We start from the raw sequence: 20,764 nt of genomic DNA, 5'->3' as shown, positions 1-20,764 counted from the left end.
CCTAGGGGAAAATTGCAAGAGGTTCATTGACTGGTTGCATCGTGGCTTGGTTTGGCAACTTGAGCATCCAGGGGCGGAAAATAATGCAGAAAGTTGTGACCACTGCCCAGTCCATCATCGGCCCTGACCTCCCCACCATCAAAGGGATCTATTGCAGACGCTGCCTCAAAAAGGCAGCCAACATCATCAAAGACCCACACCATCCTGATCACGCACTCATCTCTCCGCTACCATCCTGAAATCTGTTAAATCCAGGTTCAGGAACAGCTTCTTCCCTACAGCCATCAGGCTATTAAACTCGCCAACAAATCAACTCTGAACTGTAACAGTCTATTGCACTTTATCTGTTTATTTATGTGTATATTGAACTGAGCTGTTCTGTATTTTTGCTTACAATATTCTGTTGTGCTGCAGCAAGCAAGAATTTAATTGTCCTATCTGGGACATAGAAATATAGAAACATAGAAATTAGGTGCAGGAGTAGGCCATTCGGCCCTTCGATCCTGCACCGCCATTCAATATGATCATGGCTGATCATCCAACGCACTATCCCATACCTGCCATCTCGCCATACCCTCTGATCCCTTTAGCCACAAGGGCCACATCTAACTCCCTCTTAAATATGGCCAATGAACTGGCCTCAACTACCCTCTGTGGCAGAGAGTTCCAGAGATTCACCACTCTCTGTGTGAAAAATGTTTTTCTCATCTCAGTTTTCAAGGATTTCCCCCTTATCCTTAAGCTGTGACCCCTTGTCCTGGACTTCCCCAACATCGGGAACAATCTTCCTGCATCTAGCCTGTCCAACCCCTTAAGAATTTTGTAAGTTTCAATAAGATCCCCTCTCAATCTTCCTAAATTCTAGAGAGTATAAACCAAGTCTATCTAGTCTTTCTTCATAAGACAGTCCTGACATCTCAGGAATTAGTCTGGTGAACCTTCTCTGCACTCCCTCTATGGCAATAATGTCCTTCCTCAGATTTGGAGACGAAAACTGTACGCAATATTGGACACCAGACAATAAACTCTCTTGACTAAAGAGAGCAAAGGGATGAGTTGCAAGAGGTTGGTTGCTAGGGGATGAGTTGCCAGGCTGCGATCCTCGCTTTGAACGCTGGGCGTGCGTGTTGGGAGTCTGGAGGTTTCGCGCTCACGGCTCCGTGTCTCCTCTTGGCTGCGTCGCGCCCTCCTAGCCTGCGATGTTGCCGTGGTGACGGTGGCTGTTTCGTGCGCGGGAGGAGAGCGCAGGGCCGGCCTCGCCGCCACGCACAGCCCGAGGCCTCGGCCTGGCCCGCGATGGCGATGAAGATCCGCAGCAACACCAGGAACAGCCGAGGGACGGCGGAGGAGCGGCAGCGCTGCCCGCCTGCTAGCACCAGGGCCTTGCAGAAGGGGACCAGCCCGCGCCGGGATAGGCGCAAGGAGTGCACCCCGCCCAAGGCCAAGCCCGGGGTTTTGGGGGCTTCTGGCAAGTGGGTGTCCGGCATTGGGGGGCATCTCTGCCTCGACGAGTCGGCGCTCAGTAGCCTGGGGACCACCATCCTGCTCGGTAAGGTGGTGGCAGAGGGTAGGATGGAGGAGGAAGGGGAGGGGTGGCAGGAGAAGGAAGAGTGGAGGATGAGGATTGGGCGAGGGAGGATGAGAGCAAAAGGGGGGGGGGGGGTTAGAGAGGAATGGATGTGGGAAGAGAAGAGGGAAGGGCGAGGGAAGGGGGTAGGTGAGGAAGGGAAGGGAAGGGATGGATTTGGGAGAAGGAATGGGGTGGGTGAGGGAGCGGGTGGATGAGGGGGAAGGGGATGGGTGAGGGGGTGTAGGAGATGGAAGTGGGTGAGGGAGAAGGAATTGGGTGGGTAAGGGAGGAGAAAGAAATGGGTGGGTGAGGGCTGGGAGGGTATTGGGATGTTAAGTGGAGTTGCATGGATGGGTAGTAAGGGAGAGTCACCACTTGGTCTATCTCTGGTGCACTGTTTTCAACTTTTATGGAAGGGCTTGGTGGTGAAACAGGATAATGTAAGAATGTAAGAAAACATGTTTGGATCCCCTATTCACCATTTTAACTCCTCTCTCACAGCAATCATTGCGGGAATTTTGCATTGGTGAGTACATTGCAATAAGTATAAGGTTATCACAGCTTCTGGTTGGATACTGAATCCAATGACATTTTAATCACATGAAAATAATTTGATATAATAGAAACATAGAAAATAGGTGCAGGAGGAGACCATTTGGCCCTTTGAGCCAGCACCGCCATTCATTGTGATCATGGCTGATCATCCACAATCAGTAACCCGTGCCTGCCTTCTCCCCATATCCCTTGATTCCGCTAGCCCCTAGAGCTCTACCTAACTCTCTTTTAAATTCATCCAATGAATTGGCCTCTATTGTGGCAAAGAATTCCACAAATTCATAATTCTCTGGGTGAAAATGTTTTTTCTCATCTGTTTTAAATGGCCTTGCCTTTATTCTTAGACTGTGGGCCCTGGTTCTGGACTCCCTAATGTTGGGAACATTCTTCCTGCATTTAGCTTGTCCAGTCCTGTTATAATTTTATATGTTTCTATAAGATTCCCTCTCATCCTTCTAAATTCCAATGAATGCAAGCCCAGCCATACCAATCTTTCCACATATGACAGTCCCACCATCTCGGGGATTAACCTCGTGAACCTACCTCAATAGCAAGGGTGCCCTCAAATTAGGAGTCCAAAACTGCACACAATACTCCTTATGTGGTCTTACCATGGCCCTGAACAACTGCAGAAGGACCTTTTTACTCCTATACTCAAATTCTCTCGTTATGAAGGCCAACATGCCATTAGCTTTCTTCACTGCCTACTGCACCTGCATGTTTACTTTCAGTGACTGGTGTACACGGACACCCAGGTCTTGCTGCACTTCCCTTTTTCTAATTTGAGACCATTGAGATAATAATCTGCCTCCTTGTTCTTGCCGCCAAAGTGGACAACCTCACATTTATCTACATTATACTGCATTTGCCATGCATCTGCCCACTCACTTAACCTGTCCAAGTCGCCCTGCAACCTCCTAGCATCCTCTTCGCAGTTCACACTGCCACCCAGCTTTGTGTCATCTGTAAATTTGCTAATGTTACTTTTAATCCCATCATCTAAATCATTAATATATATTGTATATAGTATCGGCCCCAGCACCAAGTCTTGCGGCACCCTGCTCACCACAGCCTGCCATTCTGAAAGGGACCCGTTTATTCCTACTATTTGTTTCCTGTCTGCCAACCATTTCTCTATCCATGCCAATACCCTACCCCCAATACCATGTCCTCTAATTTTGCCCAGTAATCTCCTGTGTGAGACCTTATCAAAGGCTTTCTGAAATTCCAGATACACTACATCCACTGGTACTCCTTCATTCATTTAACTTGTCACATCCTCAAAAAATTCCAGAAGCTTAGTCAAGCAGGATTTCCCCTTCATAAATCCATGCTGACTTGGACCAATCCTTTTACTGCTATCCAAATGTGCCGTTATCACTTCTTTAATAATTGACTCCAGCATCTTCCCCATCACCGATGTCAGGCTAACTGGTCTATAATTCCCCGTTTTCTCTTTTGCTCCTTTCTTGAAAAATGGGATAACATTAGCTACCCTCCAATCCATAGGAACTGATCCCGAATCTATAGAACATTGGAAAATTATCACCAATGCGTCCACGACCTCTAAAGCCACCTCCTTGAGTACACTGGGATGCAGACCATCAGGCCCTGGGATTTATCAGCCTTCAGTCCCATCAGTCCACCCAATACTATTTCTCGCCTAATGCAAATTTCTTTCAGTTCCTCTGTCTCCCTAGATCCTCTGTCCTTTAGTATATCTGGGAGATTGTTTGTGCCTTCCTTAGTGAAGACAGAACCAAAGTACCTGTTCAACTCTTCAGTCATTTCCTTGTTCTCCATAATAATTTCACCTGTTTCTGCCTTCAAAGGACCCACATTTGTCTTTACTAATCTTTTTCTCTTAACATACCTAAAGAAGCCTTTACTCTCCTTTTTTTATTCTTGGCGAGCTTATCTTCGTACTTCATCTTTTCACACCGTATTGCCCTTTTTGGTACCTTTTGTTGTCCTTTGAAAGTTTCTCAACCCTCTGGCTTCCCGCTACTCTTTGCTTTGTTATACACCTTTTCTTTTAGTTTTATTCCATCCCTAATTTCTCTTGTCAGCCACGGTTGCCTCTTACTCCCCTTGGAATCGTTCTTCCTCATTGGAATGAAATGATCCTGCATCTTTTGGATTATGCCCAGAAATTCCTGCTATTGCTGTTCCACCGTCATTCCTGCTAGGATCCTTTTCCAGTCGACCTTCCTTGGCCAGCTCCTCTCTCATGTCTTCATTTGTTCAACTGCAACATTGACACTTCTGATTTAACCTTCTCCCTCTCATATTGCAGATTAAAATGTATCATATTATGGTCACTACCTCATAGCGGTTCCATTACTTTGAGTTCCTTTATTAAACCTGGTTTATTAGACAACACTAAATCCAGAATTGCCTTCTCTCTGGCAGGCTCCAGTACAAACTGCTCTAAGAATCTATCTCGGGGGCACTACAAACTCCCTTGGGGTCCAGAACCAATCTGATTTTCCAAGTCTACCTGCATATTGAAATCTCTCATAACCACAGTGGCATTACCTTTTTTACATGCCAATTTTAACTCCTGCTGCAACTTGCACCCTATATCCAGGCTACTGTTTGGGGTCCTGTAGATAACTCCCATTAGTGTTGTCTTACCTTTACAATTCCTCAATTCTATACACAGCGACTCTACATTGTCAGTCCCTATGTCGCCCTTCGCAAGGGACTGAATTTCATCCCTCATGAACAGAGCTACCCCTCCTCCTCTGCCTTCCTGCCTGTCCTTTCTATAGGACGTATAACCATGAGATTTCTGAATATCCCGATCCTCCTGCAGCCATGTCTCTGTAATCCCCACAGTCATATCTACCAATCTCTAACTGAGGTCCTGCTTTTCGACCTTCTTCCGAATTCGCTGCAGAATCTCTTTCCTCTTCTTCCTGTTGTCATTTGTGCAGACATGCACTACCACTTCCGCTGCTCACCTTCACCCTTGAAGATGCCCTGCAATCGGTCTGTGGTCCTGGATCCTGGCACCTGGGAGGCAACACATAATCCTTGAATCCTGCCTGTTGCTGCAGAATCCCCTGTCTATACCTCTCACTATGGAGTCCCTTACTACCACGGCTCTGCCTGACTTCTGTCTCTTTGGCTTTGCTTCAGCGCCACGTTTTGACTCGTAGACCTGTCCGTTGCTCAGAATGGCAGTGTCTTCTGTCCCGACAGCTTTCAAGAGGGTGAGCCTGTTTTCAAGAGGTACATCCCCCGGGGTCTCCTGTACGCCAAGCTTCCTACCCTTCCTCATCGTCACCCACCTTCTCTCTTCCAGTCTCTCCGGTGTAACGATCTTGTTGTAGGTCCTGCCCAGGAAACTCTTGTTTTCCTGGATGATTCTGAGGTCATCCAGTTGCCTCTCCAGTGCCCCAACACAGTCCACCAGGAGCTGAACCTGGACACACTTTCCACAGTTGTAGCAGCCAGAGGCACTATCAGTGTCCCTGACTGCCCTCATCCTGCAAGCATCACACTGAATCAGCTTACCTGTCTTTGCTCACTGTATCTCACCCTCTCCAACTTTTGACTCTCGAGCCAAATATTTGCACTTTTCTCACAAGGCACTTCCCTTGACAAGGCCGCTCCCCTAGAGCAAACCTTCCTTATATTAGCTGATAAATTGACTAATTCGCAAATTTACTGATTTGCTAATTAAATTTCCCAGCCTATCCCCGCACTCACTCCTTCACGTGCCGCTCCTCTGCCGACCTTGAAGGTACCTTAATGAACTGACTGCTTAGCTAACCTTATGAATGAAAATCAATATTGCTTATTTACAGTGTACTAAATATTCTATCTCCTTTTTCAATTGTGATGCAGATATGATAAATGGGTGGTTTTATTGCTTGGATTAATTATCAACTTGGTGAAAAGGGTTTGAAATTCAATATCTGTTCTGGGAAAAAATTGAGCAGTTTGAAGGAGAGATTTGAGTAAATCTTCTGATTTTCCCATCTTTCACTGCCAATGTATTGCAGTTTGTTATTAAATGAATTGTTAGTCGTGACCCAATTTGTGAGAAGAAGTGAGTTTTTTTTGGAAAAGGTGGAAACTTTATTCCCATTGCATTTTGCGCAGGAAATTGCAGCAAATTGTGGACACAGCCCAGACCATGACACTAACCAACCTCTCTTCTATTGAAGAGAGACACAAAAAGCTGGCAGCATCTCTAGCGAGAAGGAATCCATTTATAACTCGCGCTGCCTCAGCAAGGCTAGCAGCATAATCAAGGATGAGTCGCACCCTGGCCACTCGCTCTTCTCCCCTCTCCCATCAGGCAGAGGTGAAAATCCACACCACCAGATCAGGGACAGTTTCTTCCCAGCTATTATCAAGCAGCTGAATCATCCTACCACAACCAGAGAGCATTGTTGAACTACTATCTACTCCTTTGATGACCCACAGACTATCCTAGATCAGACTTTGTTGGCTTTACCTTGTACTAAATGTTATTCGCTTATGTATCTATACACTAGATGGATCAAATGTAATCATGTATTGTCTTTCTGCTGACTGGTTCGCAAACAACAGAAGCTTTTCACTGTACCTAGGAACACATGAAAATAAACTAAACTAAAGAACTAAAGATATGTATTTGTTACATTAGTTGTGTGTTGAGTCTGATTCCAGTATTTTAATGAAAGAGCTATCATATAATTTATTTTTCTCAATGTTTGGTCAGATTGGAGAGATGAAAAATTGTACCATAGTGGGTGAGATGAGCTTTTTGAGGTGGCGAAAGGAGCTCAGGTTCGTTGTCAACCATGCGAAAGAGGGCTGGGGAGGAAAACAAAGTGTTCGATGAATCCTGGAGTCCGAATCAAGGAAATTAAAACAAAATACGCTAAAATCATGTTTAACAATTTTCTAGTTTGTTTGAGGATGTAAAAGCAGGAACCTGTGGGGGGGGGGGTTTGAAATTTGTGAATGCATACAATTAGCATGTTATTGAGGGAAGTGTGGAATGCAGATTGGTTATTACATAAAAGAAAGAAAGTCAGAATAAATAGGTCTTTTGGGGGCTAGAATTATGTGAGTGGTTGAGTGCTTCAAGATCGGTTCTTGCCCCCTTGATTATTTTCTATTTCTTTTAATGACTTGGAAGAGGGGTTGCAGTGTATCAAACCCAAGTTTGCTGATGACTTGAATGCAGTGAGAGTGCATGCAGTGAGGAGTTTATTTGGATTTCTCAGTGGGTTGTAGAAGTTCATTGGACATACACATAGCAGACGGAGTTTAATGTGAAAAGGTGTGAGGTAACACAATAAGCAACTGATGTCTGCTTCCTTTCACAGACTCCCCAGATTTGATGAGCAGTCCACAGTATTCAAACAATTGACACCATACACGCAAAACATAATGTAGAAAGAAGGAACTGCAGATGTTGGTTTACACACAAAAAACACAGTTCTGGAGTGACTCAATGGGTCAAGCAGCATCGCTAAAGAAGGGTTTCCACCTGAAGCATCACGTATCCTCATTCTCTGGAGATGCTGCTTGACCCACTGAGTTACTCCAGCATTTTGTGCCCTTTTGGGCAAAACAAAATTATGTTCCGTGGTGTGCCGTGCAATTGATGAAAGGAAAATGCCTCCTCTCAATCACCCATCCATCAGTCCTCTGGGACACCTCCCAGTTCCACATGGGCCTTCACCAGTCACGTCAGAAAACATAGAATCTGGGTGGAAGTAGGTTGGCTTCAACCATGATTAACTGCTGAGAGATAGCAAATTAGATTTATTAGCTTTGTGAAGAGGCTGAAAGCTAGTCAGTTCTCCAAAGATTTTTGGATTGAGGTTGATAGGGTTCATGTGCTGTCCTTGTAGGTACTGAGGCAACTGATGAGGCCAATGTGGGTCTTGCGGCCTGTGCTGCAGTGGACCAGTTGGATAGTTTCTGTGGTAGTGTCTCTGCCACTTGCTCTGGGTTCCATCAGTTTTATCCAATTAGATCAGCCTTTGGTGCCATCCTAAGCACTACTTTTCCACTATGAGTGGTCAAGCACTAGGTTTCTTGTAAGTTTAATTTAGTTTATTGTTGCGTGTACCAGGTTACCGTGAAAAGCTTTTTTGTTGCGTTACAGTCAGCGGAAAGACTATATGATTACAATCAAGCTGTCCACAGTATACAGAGAAAGGATAAAGGGAATAATGTTTATTACAAGATAAAGTTCGATTAAAGATAGTCCAAGGGTCTCCAATGAAGTAGGTGGTAGGTCAGGACTGCTCCCTCGTTAGTGACAGGATGGTTCAGTTGCCTGATAACAGCTAGGAAGAAACTGTCCCTAAATCTGGAGGTATGCTTTTTTACACTTGTACCTCTGCCTGATGGGAGAGGGGAAGAACAGGGAGTGTCTGGGGGTTGATTATGCTAATGACCTTGTCGAGGCAACGTGAAGCGTAGATGGAGTCAATGGAAGGGAGGTTGGTTTGCGTGATGATCTGGGTGGCGTCCACAATTCTCTGCAATTTCTTGCGGTCTTTGGAGCTGCTCCCAAACCATGCTCTGATGCATCCCAATAAAATGCCTTTCCACGGTGCATCTGTAGATGTTGGTGAGAGTTGTTGTGGACGTGCTGATGTCCTAAGCCTTCTGAGGAAGTGTGCTTTCTTGCCATTGCTTCAATATGACCGTTCCAGGACAGGTTGTGGGTGATATTTACTCCTGAGAACCTGAATCTTTAAACCTTCTCTACTTCTGCGCTGTCAATGCATACCAGGGTATACTTCACTTCCTGAAGTCAATCACTATCTCTTTTGTCTTGCTGACATTGCGGGAAAAGATGTTATCTTGACACCAGATTACGAAGTTCTCAATCTCCTTCCTGTATTCCATCTTATTATTTGATAGCTGGCCCATTAAGGTGGTGTCATCTGCAAATTTGTAAATTGAGTTGTATTTGTATTTGGCTGTACAGTGGTTTTCCCAGTAGTTGATGACAAATAAATTGAAAGCATTTCTAAATTGTTTGAAAGCTAATTTCCAGCGCTTTATATTCACTGTTCAATTAGTGAGTCGAATTAAGTAAGTCTGCTGAATAAACAACTGTTTTATAGATCTTTTCTCAATTGTCAAAGCAATACTTAAATGTTTCAATTTTATTCCAATTCACTTCAGGTACCATATAGCTAGTCTCTTTGAAAATAATCGACATTTCTCTCACCTTTCAACATTAGAACGTGAAATGGCCTTTCGTACTGAAATGGTAAGTATTTGATTTAACTTATTAGTGGTTAGCTTCAGGTTCCCCAGTATACCTACAGACAATTGAATGGCAGTGGGTAGTTTACCAACAGCTGGTTTTCTGCATCTTGATCTATCAATCTGTAGCCTTGATTCTGATTAAAAAAAACACCTGATTTCTGCAAATGAGCTGCTTTGACAATCTCAAATTGATAACCAAACACATCAGCGAGACGTGTTTGCTTATCACGTCTCACACTATGCCACAAATTGTAAATACCTCGTATTATGCAAATTAATTTTGTGTTTAAAATGACGAATGCTTATTGGTGAACATCGGAGTGACCTGACATTTTGATGGATACAAAGGAGGAAATTAGATTAGGAAGAAGAGTAAGGAGAAATCCTACAGTTAGCATTACATTCTGCTTATTGAGTAGTAGAGCGATGGAAGCCTTTCCAGTTGAAAGGAACTGTACTGTTGAGTGTGTAATGGGCAAGGAGGATCCCAGTAAGCATTGCTAGCAATGTTACAAAATTTTGAGATTTAAAAAATCAAGTCTGCAATTTATCCCATCAGATAAAGCATAACAATAAGTTTAATTTGACACCAAATTCACTTTCATATCTCAAGTATTAAAAAAAGCCATTTTCATTCGAGAAATTGAAATCTTGGAATTTTCTGTACATTGCTTGATCTGTGGATAGTCAAACGCCCATAAGGAAAGATTAACATTTTTAAAGGAGTGTCCAAAGATTATTCACAAATAAGTACAGCATAACATGTAAACATTAATTTATAGGCCAGCAATTGCTGTAAATAAATGCCCATTTAAGTGACCTGGGTTCATTTCTGGTTTAGAACGTTGACATAGCTGGATAGTGCCTTTCCTTTAAAAAGCCCGAGCTCGCTATCAGGGCAGATCGTAAAAAATAAGGCATTATGTTTGCTCTATAAAAAACCAGCCTGCGGAATCAGACAGGTCTGACAATAGTTCCATATTTGATACCTTGGTCAGCGATTTTTGAGTACTGAACATGTGCGATTTAGCCTAGTAAAAATCGCCATAAATCCAAAGCGCCAAAATCGCCGACTTATTACCATGACGATTAGGTAGGTTTTGTAACATACCCACTGTGACCTCTTTTTCTTCAAATAGCATGTTTCCTTTCGAGCTCGATGCAGATCGAAGGCATTATGTGAAACCAGCCTGGGTCTGACAATAGTTCCATATTTGACTTGGTCAGAATTGAGTACCATTATTACCATTATAGTCTTATTACCATATTATGTGGCCCACTGTGAACCAATTTTGCTGATCTCTGCTCCCTGTATTTTGGGATTTCCCATGTTCAACAAATCTCTCCCACAACCCCTTCCAGTCTAAACAAAATCCAGCTGTTTACCTTAAGGTTATAATTCTATTCACACTACATGAAGCCTTTCCAACCCTAATGTGGAAATAAAGTAAGATAACTGAATGAGGAATGGAACTAAGACAGTTGATCATCGCTGGTTGATTATTGTTATTCATCTTAGTCTTCCTTTCCACCAGATGCCATGGAAATACTGTTAGAAGTCAGAGCATGAGCTCAATGAATTTAGAACTGTTCAAAGATATTGAGCAGATATAACCACAGCTTATAGAAATGAGGTATATTTTTTGCCCAAAATTGTTCATTCAGAAATTAAATCTATTCATATTATATTTGGGGGGATGTCTAAACAAAATTTTGATTGTAAAATATTTATTCTGATTTTTTTTTTAAATTCTCTATATATAACAAACTAAAATATCAGTTGTAATGCAGAATGGTTGGGCTTTTAACAGTGCTGTAATTGGAATAGAAAAAATAGTTTAATATTGCTGGAAGTGTTCTTTTCATGGAATGTTTGTGCATTGAGCTGGAGTTCATTGTTCCCAGATATTTCTGGTTTGTTTATCAATGTTTTGGACGTTGAGGTTTATCTTGGTCATATTGACTTATAATGCTTCTAAACACATTTTCTGGTTTTAGGGCTTGTATTATTCATTCTTTAAAACCATTATTGAGGCACCCTCATATAATGAAGGCTTAACTTGCATAATGAACGATCGCTTGACTGAATATCCTTTGGTTATCAACACCTTGAAGCGGTTCAACCTTTATCCAGAGGTTGGTAATTTATATGAAAGAATTTAGAATATAAAAATTAAGATGCCAGCTGGTGTTTAGTAAATTAAGCATTCTTTAATGTTCTCCCTCCTTTCCTTTACCCTGATATTGATTTCTCCTGCAGCTCCATTGCACATAAATACAAACTTATTCAGAACAGCACTCCTCCATACTGGCTTGACTGTGATCTTGCACACTCACCGTCCTTGCTCTTCCAGGTCTCCTTCATCTTCAAACTCAACCCCTTCACCACCATCTCAAATCCTCTGGCTTACTTTGTCTCTAGATTTTTACTTGGGTGAATGATTCATGTCACTTTCTGCTTGCAAAGCTTTTTTTCTGATTGGAAACAAGCATGTTTTTTTGGGGTCTACATTTGCTTAATACAGTGTTGATTACTTTGTGACATGCATGTTGCAATACTTAAAAGGCAGTGCTACAAATGACTTGTTGATTTATTTTTGTCATGAGGTGAGATGTGGTGGCAATAATTAAAGAAGGACCGTTGGCTGTTAAACACTTGGATGTCACTTTGTAAGAAGGAACTGCAGATTCCGGTTTACAACGAAGATAAACACAAATGCTGGAGTAACTCAGCAGGACAGGCAGCATCTCTGGATAGAGGAATAGGTGACATTTCTTTTGGTGTGTTGTTTTCATACCTTACACTTCCTTATCTCTGCCTCCCTCTCCCCTGACTCTCAGTCTGAAGAAGGGTCTCGACAGGAAATGTTGCCTGTCCCACTGAGTTACTATAGCATTTTGTATCTAATTTGGTTGTAACTACTCTTTTATTAGTGGCTCCAGTTTTATATAATATTTCCCTGCACTAACAGTATGGCTAGCAACTCCTTGGTTTGCATCTAGCTCAGTATGGCACTGCCTCAGTATTGTGCCATACACCTCGGAGCTCATGTCCTGGATATACTTGCAAACCCAAAGCCTTCTGCCAATTGGCTGGGATTGCTACAGATATTCAGATGTGTCATTATGATTGTTTCTTCTACAAAAATATAGATGTTATTGACAATAATGATTGCTGCCTCATAAACAAGCTTTTGGGTGATTGTCACCAGATGCCAGGAGAAATTTCTTCAATGCCTGGGTGATGAACCCTATTAGTGGGATGGGGTAACATTCTTGAACCTGTTTAAGCTCTTATCTTCATGTATCATTTGTATGAGAACTATGGGAAGAGCAATATTTGGTTTAAAGCTGAACTCTGTGTAATTGACTCTTTGTTTCGGTAGGTAGTGCTGTCTAGCTGGTACCGCATTTACCTTGCCGTTGCAGATTTTCTTGGCATTTCGACCAAAATTTGTTGGCGTGTGGACCGAGGTCATGGCTTCACTCCTGTGGATAGCTGCGAAGGCAAGTTATTTGCGTTGCATGTACTTCAAAACATGCTTTTAAATATTTACACAGCTGAATATTTACATAAGCTGAAAATGTCTCTTGTTTTTATTCAACAGGAATGGGAGACCCTGCCCATTTTTATGTCACGTTTGTTTTTTTGCTAAATGGGTTTATGATGTCACTATTTTTCATTTATGGAACATACTTGAGGTAAGAGAATATTCCAGTACCATTAATAAATGAATTTGCCACATGTTGGTTTGGAAATCGTTATGTTTTTTTGTCCTGCCTAACTAGCATGTTCAGACAGTTATCACTCAACCAGTAACTGGGAGATTGATCATTATTGAATTATTTTGGGAAATGCTTGTTGATATGTACATCTTTGCATTTATGATGCAATTAAAATGTTAATTGTTTTGTGTAAAGTATCTTTTAGGTCGTTGCATTAGTTTGAAATTTTTAATTTCCGTGAATTGTTGATCAATATGCAGTTGGTTGCATTGTGTGAGAGGTTTGGTTGGATCATGGCCAATGCTGCAGTATTTCAAGTTGAGTGTATTGTTACATGCACAAATACAGAGATGTACAAGGTTCAAGGAAAATCTTGCTTGCAGCAGCAGAGGGTCAAGCAAACACAAAAAATCATGTACAGCACAGGAACAGACCTTTGGCCCACAATGGCTGTGCCAATCATGATACCAAGTTAAACTAATCCCCATGTGATCCATCTTCCTCCATTTTCTGCATATCCATGTGCCTATCTAAAAGCCATTTGAACATCACTATTTTTATCCGCTTCCACTATCAGTGTGGGTTAGTACGGATTGATTAGTACGGGTTTATGAGGCGAAGGCAGGATAATGGGGTTAGGGGAGAGATAGATCAGCCATGATTGAATGGCAGAGTAGACTTGACAGGCCGAATGGCCTAATTCTGCTCTTATCACTTATGATCATCCTGGCAGTGTTCCAGGCATCTTCCGCGTTCTGTGTGGAAAACAAAACATGCCCGATGTATTACCTTTAAACTTTCCCCCTTTGACCTTTAAGATAATGCCATGTAGTCTTTGACATTTCCACCCTGTCTATCCTATCTATGTCTCATAACTTTATATAGTCCATCAGGTCTCCCCTCAACCTCCAATGCCCCAGAGAAAATCCAAATCTATCCTTGCAGCTAATATCCTCTAATCCAGACAGCCGGCTGTTGGACATTTTCTGCACCCTCTCCAAAGCCTCGGCATCCTTCCTGTAAAGGAACGATCAGAACGGCATCCAATTCTCCAAATACAGCCTAATCAAACCTGCAACATGACTTCCTGACTCTTATACTCGTGGCCGACCAATAAAGGCAAGCATACCATAAACAACCTTTTACCAGCCTATCTACTTGTGTGGACACTTTCAGGGAGTTATGGATTTCTACCCTGAGATCCATCTGTGTTGTTAAGAGTCTTATCATTAACTGGATTCCTTCCCATTACATTCAACATCCCAAAGTGGAACACCTCACACTTGCTTGAATGAAACTCCATCTGCCGTTTTCGTGCCATTTATGTCCAAAATGTTTGTTTATAAAACCCTCTTGTGTTTAAAAAAATTCCCCTCGGGTTCCTATTAAATCTTTCTCCTCTCACCGTAAACTTCTAATTCTTGATGCCACGAGCCTGGGAAACAGGCTTTCTGCATTCACCCAAACTATTCTCATGATTTTTTACACCTCTATAAGATTGTTCCTCAACTTCCTGCACTCCAAGGAATAGTCCTAGCCTCTCCTTTAGCTCAAACCCTTGATTCCTGCCTGGCAACATCTGTAGGTCATGTGATAGGAGCAGAATTGGGCCATTCGGCCCATCAAGTCTATTTCGCCATTCAATCATAGCTGATCTATCTCCAGCATAATCCCATTCTCCTGCCTTCTCCCGATAACCCCTGACACCCGTACTAAGAGTCTGTCTGTGCCTTAAAAATATCCATTGACATGGCCTCCACTGCCCCTGCAGTAAATAATTCCACAGATTTACCATCTTCTGACCAAAGAAATTCCTCCTTATATCCTTCCAAAAGGAACGTCAAAATCCTACGATATGACCTCTTGTACGAGAGTCTCCTACAAGTGGAATCATCCTCCCCACATCTACTCCATCCAAGTCTTTCACTATTTGGTACGTTTCAATGAAGTCCCCCCTCACTCCAGATAATCAGTCTTCTCCCAAGGATGGAAGAGTCTAAAACTAAAGTGAGTACAGGTCAAATGCTCAACATATGTTAACACACGCATTCCTGGGATCATTTTTGTAAACCTCCTCTGGATCCTTTCCAGGGCCAGCATATCTTTTCTCAGATTTGGTGCCCATAATTACCCACAATACTCCAAATGTGGCCTGTCTTACAACTTAGAGCCTCAGCATTGCCTCCCTGTTTTTGTATTCAAGCACTTTTGAAATAAATGCGAGCATTGCGTTCAACTTCTTGCCGGCTTGCAGATTAACATTTTTGGGAATCCTGCACCAGCATTCCCAAATCTGTTTGCGTCTCTGACTTCTGGATTCTCTCCCCATTTAGAAAATAGCCTATGCTTTTATTCCTACTACCAAAATGCATGACTCCACATGTTGCTGCACTGTATTCCATCTGCCACTTCCCTGCCTACTCTCCCAACCTATCCAAGTCCTTCTGCAGACTCCCTGCTTTCTCTGCACTACCTGCCCCTCTAATTATTTTTGTATCATCCGCAAACCTGGCCACAAAGCCTTCAGTCCTCTTGTTCAAATCATTAATACATAATGTGAAGAGTAGTGGCCCCAGCATCAAACCTTGCAGAACTCCGCTAGTCACTGGAGTTATCTTCTCTGCACTCTTCCTTACCTAATGGCATTTTTCCATAGCAAGGTGTCCAAAACTGAACACAATACTCAACACAAGTGTGGCCTCATCAATTTCTTGTACAACTGTAACACAACATTCCAAATCCTGTATTCAATTAAAAACGCAAAGTGCTGGAATAACTCATTGTATCAGGACGCATCTTTGGAGGGAGTGGATGGGCAATGTCTCAGGTTGGGATTCTTCTTCAAATGTCTTTCCATTGTTAAAAAGACGCTGACTAACCCACTGAGTTACTCCAGCACTTTGTGTTCTACTTAAAGCCCTGTCTCACGGTAGGAGCTGACCCACGAGGTACCCCGAGTGAAAGACCCGTGGTTGTGTACGAGATCCCAAGTGTATGATCAAGAGTTTAACCGTGTTCCCACGGGTATGACAAGTTTGCCGTTTTCTGCGATGTTCCAAGTTCGTCTCCCGAGTTACTAAGTTCCTCTCCCAAGTTACTCTTGAGTAACTACCAGGGTAGTGGGAGATGGTGGCGTAAATATTGAATGGAACACAAGCCTTGCTGTATTGTAGACTCTGCAGAAACCTGGTGGGTATGAGAGGTTTAGAGGGATAGAGGCCAAATTTGACCTTGTGAGACAAGATCATCCCTCAGCCTCCTGCACTGCAAAGAAAAAAAAAAACTCAAACCTGTCCACCTTCTTCTTGCAACCCAAGCCCTCCAGGAAGGACCTAGCTTGGCATGAACAAGTTGGACCGAGGGGGCGGCAAATTTGTTGCAAAATTCGATTTAATAACAACAGAAAGATTTTAAACGGGAAGCTTGCGCATTTGGCACTTTCATGAGTGTTGAGCGTTCCCGAGAGCTTGTGAAACTAAATGGAAAATGCGATGGATAAAGTCGCAAGTTGTTAGAGAGTCACCCGAAGCAAGAGGTGGGCAGCACTGGAGCAGTGATACCCGAAGCGTTTATTTCTACTTTAGTGCCAGCATAGTTCACAACATGTGAGGATTATGTGTGTCATGTATTCGTGTGAATGAAACGTGTTGGTGGGCGGGCAGTGTGTAAGGCAAGCAAGATGGATAACAATACCATGGGACAAACTGGAGTCATACATAAACAATAAAGAATAGGACTCGAGAATAGAAAACTCACCACTAACCAAAGCTTTGGCGGTCGCCATGTGCATGAGCGTATCGAATGGAGCCCTCCATTGAAATGGTTTTAAAACCATTATGTCTATCTCTGCTGATAAATCGGTCAGCTTGAATCCAGCTTTGTTGCACCCGTGACCCGTAACGTTATTATAGCCCATGGCATTCCCGAGTGCTCCAAGGACCATGGAAGCCTTGTACCTCTCCATTGTACCGGCTTACTGAAACCTGAGCAAGAAGGGGCCGTCCCTCGACTGGGTCGAGTCCCCACACCGGGCTCTCCTGTAGTGTTGAAGCGTGTGGGAAGGAACTGCAGATGCTGGTTTAAACCTACGAGGAGAGAGAAAAAGCCGGAGTAACTCAGCGGGACAGACAGCATCTCTGGAGAAAAGGACAAGAAGGGTCTCGACCCAAAACATCACCTATTCCTTCTCTCCAGAGCTGCTGCCTGGCCCATTGGAACTCTGGAACTTTGGCACTAAGGGAGCCAACACACCGTCTTGGAGTCCTGTTTACTACCAAATAATCTACTGACTGTCCTCTGAACTAATGAGTCTCCATTCATTATAGCTCTGTCTGACTTCACCCTGTGCTCAAAGCCTGAGACCTGACTGCTGATGCTGTTCTCCTCTGAATGGTCTCCCCTCCCATCAGTATCCGACAGGGATACCTGCGATTAAGATAAATGGACACGGGATTCATGCACTTACCTACTCCCTTTCTTGATGGTAGCCTATTTACTTTTTTCCTGCAACTTGTGTGTGACAACCTCACTTTAACATCTAAACTCCAATCTAATGCTCTCATTCTCCTGGTCAACCCTGAGGTCATCCAGCTGCAGCTCCAGTTCCTTCAAGCAGTCAATCAGGCTTAGATTATTCTCACTAGAGTGTTGGAAATCGAGGGGTGATCTTATAGCGATTCATACGATTATGAGGGGCATAGAGAGGCTAGATAAGCAGTTGTTTCCTTAGGATGGAATAGTCTAAAACTAAAGAACCTGTATTATTGACTGTTTATTTCCCACTACTGAAAGTGCCTGGCCCACTGAGTTTCTCCAGCCTATGCTTATTAAACCCTAATCGTTTTATTTACAAAACTTGCATACTTTTTACTCACTAATCCGAAGTAAAACCTGGAGTTTTCCACATTGTACACGGGATACAAAAATAAATCTATATTTCATGTTTAACCACTAGAATTGCATTTTCATTGAGCGTTTTATGATTTGTTTTATTTTACTTCTGGAGCTTGTTTGGGTAGTCACAGATAAAGAGAGAAATCTTGCTGGATTTTAATTTCCTACAAAACGTAACTTCCTCTTGGCCACTCTGCTCCCAGATCTTACCGTTTCACATCCTGCATTTCTAATTTGCTGATGTTTATATGTCACAGATTTTTAATCCTTTAAGTAGTACAGGTGCACAACCTTTTATCCGAAGATCCAAATAACGAAAACCTCCGAATAGCGGACATTTTTTCAGTCCTTGAAGAAAGGTCCTTGAAAACGTTCACCGAGGGCGGCCCGCAGAGGTAACAGCGGAACCTCCGGTCGGTCCTCGAAGGAAGGGGAACTAAATCCCCATTCATAAAAGAGAAGGTGAGGGTATATTGCGCGGGAGGGTTAATAATTGACAATATGCTGCTGTCTGCCCGCTGAGTTAAAAAGTTCCCACGGTAGACTCACAATACACAGTGTATCGTGAGTCTTGCGTGGGAACTTTTTAACTCAGCGGGCAGGGAGCAGCAGATTGTCGCTCTCTTCAGTTTCACCCCACCTACACCCCTCTGCTTCCCGGCCATGTGTGTGACCCCTTCCCTCCCCTCTCCAGCTCCCCGCCCATTGCACCGGCGTGGGGGCTTTGCACTGTCTTCACGTCGGCGATGCCAGCATACAATGCCAGTCACCGGAGACGTCAGGACTAACGGGACACCGACCCCCAGGCCCACTGCAAGCACGGAGATCCCAGAGACCCACAGCCAGCAGCAGCCCAGCCCCGTTCCAACTCCAGAGGAAAACTGCAAACTAGCGGGAGACATCAGGACCACCAGAAGCCGCTCCCCGATGGGCCGCTACGGCGACAAGTGGCAGTTCGCCCACAGCCCGAGCTGTGCCCCCTCATCGGGACACCGACCCCCAGGCCCACTGCAAGCACGGAGATCCCAGATCAGCAACTCCAGCCCAGCCCCGCTCCAACTCCAGAGGAACACGCTCCCCGTAGGGGCAGAAGCTGATGGTGTGCAAGGTACGTCTTGTTCTTGGGGTTGCGCAGCTCGGGCTGTGGGCGAACTGCCACTTGTCGCCGTAGCGGCCCATCGGGGAGCGTATTCCTCTGGAGTTGGAGGGGGAGGGGGGTATAGTGCTGTTTGATCACCCCCTGCTGTCCCAGGGACAGGGAGACAGGACGTTCACCGAGGGCGGCCCGCAGAGGTGACAGCGGAACCTCCGGTCGGTCCTCGACGAAAGGGGAACTAAATCCCCATTCATAAAAGAGAAGGTGAGCGTACATTGCGCGGGAGAGTAGGAATCCCAAGACAAAGTTGAGTGAGCGTTCACCGAGGGTGGCCCGCAGAGGTGACAGCGGAACCTCCGGTCGGTCGTGGAAGAAAGGGGAACCAAATCCCCTTCATAAAAGAGAAGTGGAGGGTATATTGCCCGGGAGGGTATATCGCCTACCTGGAAGAAACCGGACATTTTTTCCAGGATGTCGTCTGCACACCAAAGCTCACGTTTGGCGCCAAACGCACGTCGCCTCTGCTGCGCACGGATATAAGAGTGAAAATGATTCGAGTATAGGAGCAGGGAGGTTCTACTGCAGTTGTACAGGGTCTTGGTGAGACCACACCTGGAGTATTGCGTACAGTTTTGGTCTTCAAATCTGAGGAAGGACATTATTGCCATAGAGGGAGTGCAGAGACGGTTCACCAGACTGATTCCTGGGATGTCAGGACTGTCTTATGAAGAAAGACTGGATAGACTTGGTTTATACTCTCTAGAATTTAGGAGATTGAGAGGGGATCTTATAGAAACTTACAAAATTCTTAAGGGGTTGGACAGGCTAGATGCAGGAAGATTGTTCCCGATGTTAGGGAAGCCCAGGACAAGGGGTCACAGCTTAAGGATAAGGGGGAAATCCTTTAAAACCGAGATGAGAAGAACTTTTTTCACACAGAGAGTGGTGAATCTCTGGAACTCTCTGCCACAGAGGGTAGTTGAGGCCAGTTCATTGGCTATATTTAAGAGGGAGTTAGATGTTGCACTTGTGGCTAAGGGGATCAGGGGGTATGGAGAGAAGGCAGGTACGGGATACTGAGTTGGATGATCAGCCATGATCATATTGAATGGTGGTGCAGGCTCGAAGGGCCGAATGGCCTACTCCTGCACCTAATTTCTATGTTTCTAAAATGTCGCCTTAGGCCGCCTAAGGGCATGTAGCCCCGCTAGGGTGACATGAGTGCAAGAGGTGATTCAATGCTGTGGTCACATTTACAAATTCAGGAATTCATTCAACACACTGCATTTCATACAGACATTTATTCTGCAAGAAAAAACTACATTGAAGACTTAAACTCACGACCGAGGAACTGCCGGGATCAAGGCGCAAACTCGCGACCTTGCGGATATGAGCCGAGCACTCTACCACTGAGCCAGCCATTAAAATCTACGCTAAAAAATTTCCATTCCGAAGGCCAACAAATTCCGAATTACGAAAAGTGTCTGGTCGCAAGGCTGTCGGATAAAAGGTTGTGCACCTGTATACCTTTGAAAAAAATTAATGAAATTCTTGGAAGTTTACCATATGGAGTGGCTACCGCATTGGAACTTTAGCCCTTGTGAAGTGATAAATATAATTGAGAGTAATGGGATTGGCTATTGCAACACTATTAGTGGCTTGGTGTTATTGCTTCCTCCTTCTAT

General features: G+C 43.9%; 1 protein-coding gene across 3 annotated transcripts in view; it reads left to right on the top strand.

The window, feature by feature from the left end:
• Positions 1-1,065: 1,065 nt before the first annotated feature.
• dpy19l1l (dpy-19-like 1, like (H. sapiens)) overlaps positions 1,066-20,764 on the top strand; it is a 113,939-nt gene continuing 94,240 nt past the window's right edge. For all 3 annotated transcript variants that reach the window (XM_055634662.1, XM_055634663.1, XM_055634661.1), the window contains exons 1-6: positions 1,066-1,549; positions 2,072-2,096; positions 9,278-9,365; positions 11,363-11,500; positions 12,751-12,871; positions 12,973-13,066. In XM_055634662.1, coding sequence (XP_055490637.1) covers positions 1,081-1,549; positions 2,072-2,096; positions 9,278-9,365; positions 11,363-11,500; positions 12,751-12,871; positions 12,973-13,066 — 935 coding nt within the window. In that variant the 5' untranslated portion in view covers positions 1,066-1,080. The remainder of the gene's footprint in view (positions 1,550-2,071; positions 2,097-9,277; positions 9,366-11,362; positions 11,501-12,750; positions 12,872-12,972; positions 13,067-20,764) is intronic.

This window comes from Leucoraja erinacea, chromosome 4 (genome assembly GCF_028641065.1).
Source record: "Leucoraja erinacea ecotype New England chromosome 4, Leri_hhj_1, whole genome shotgun sequence".
Classification (NCBI taxonomy): domain Eukaryota; kingdom Metazoa; phylum Chordata; class Chondrichthyes; order Rajiformes; family Rajidae; genus Leucoraja; species Leucoraja erinaceus.
Note: the sequence above shows the minus strand (reverse complement) of the source record. Positions and strands in the feature narration are given on the sequence as shown.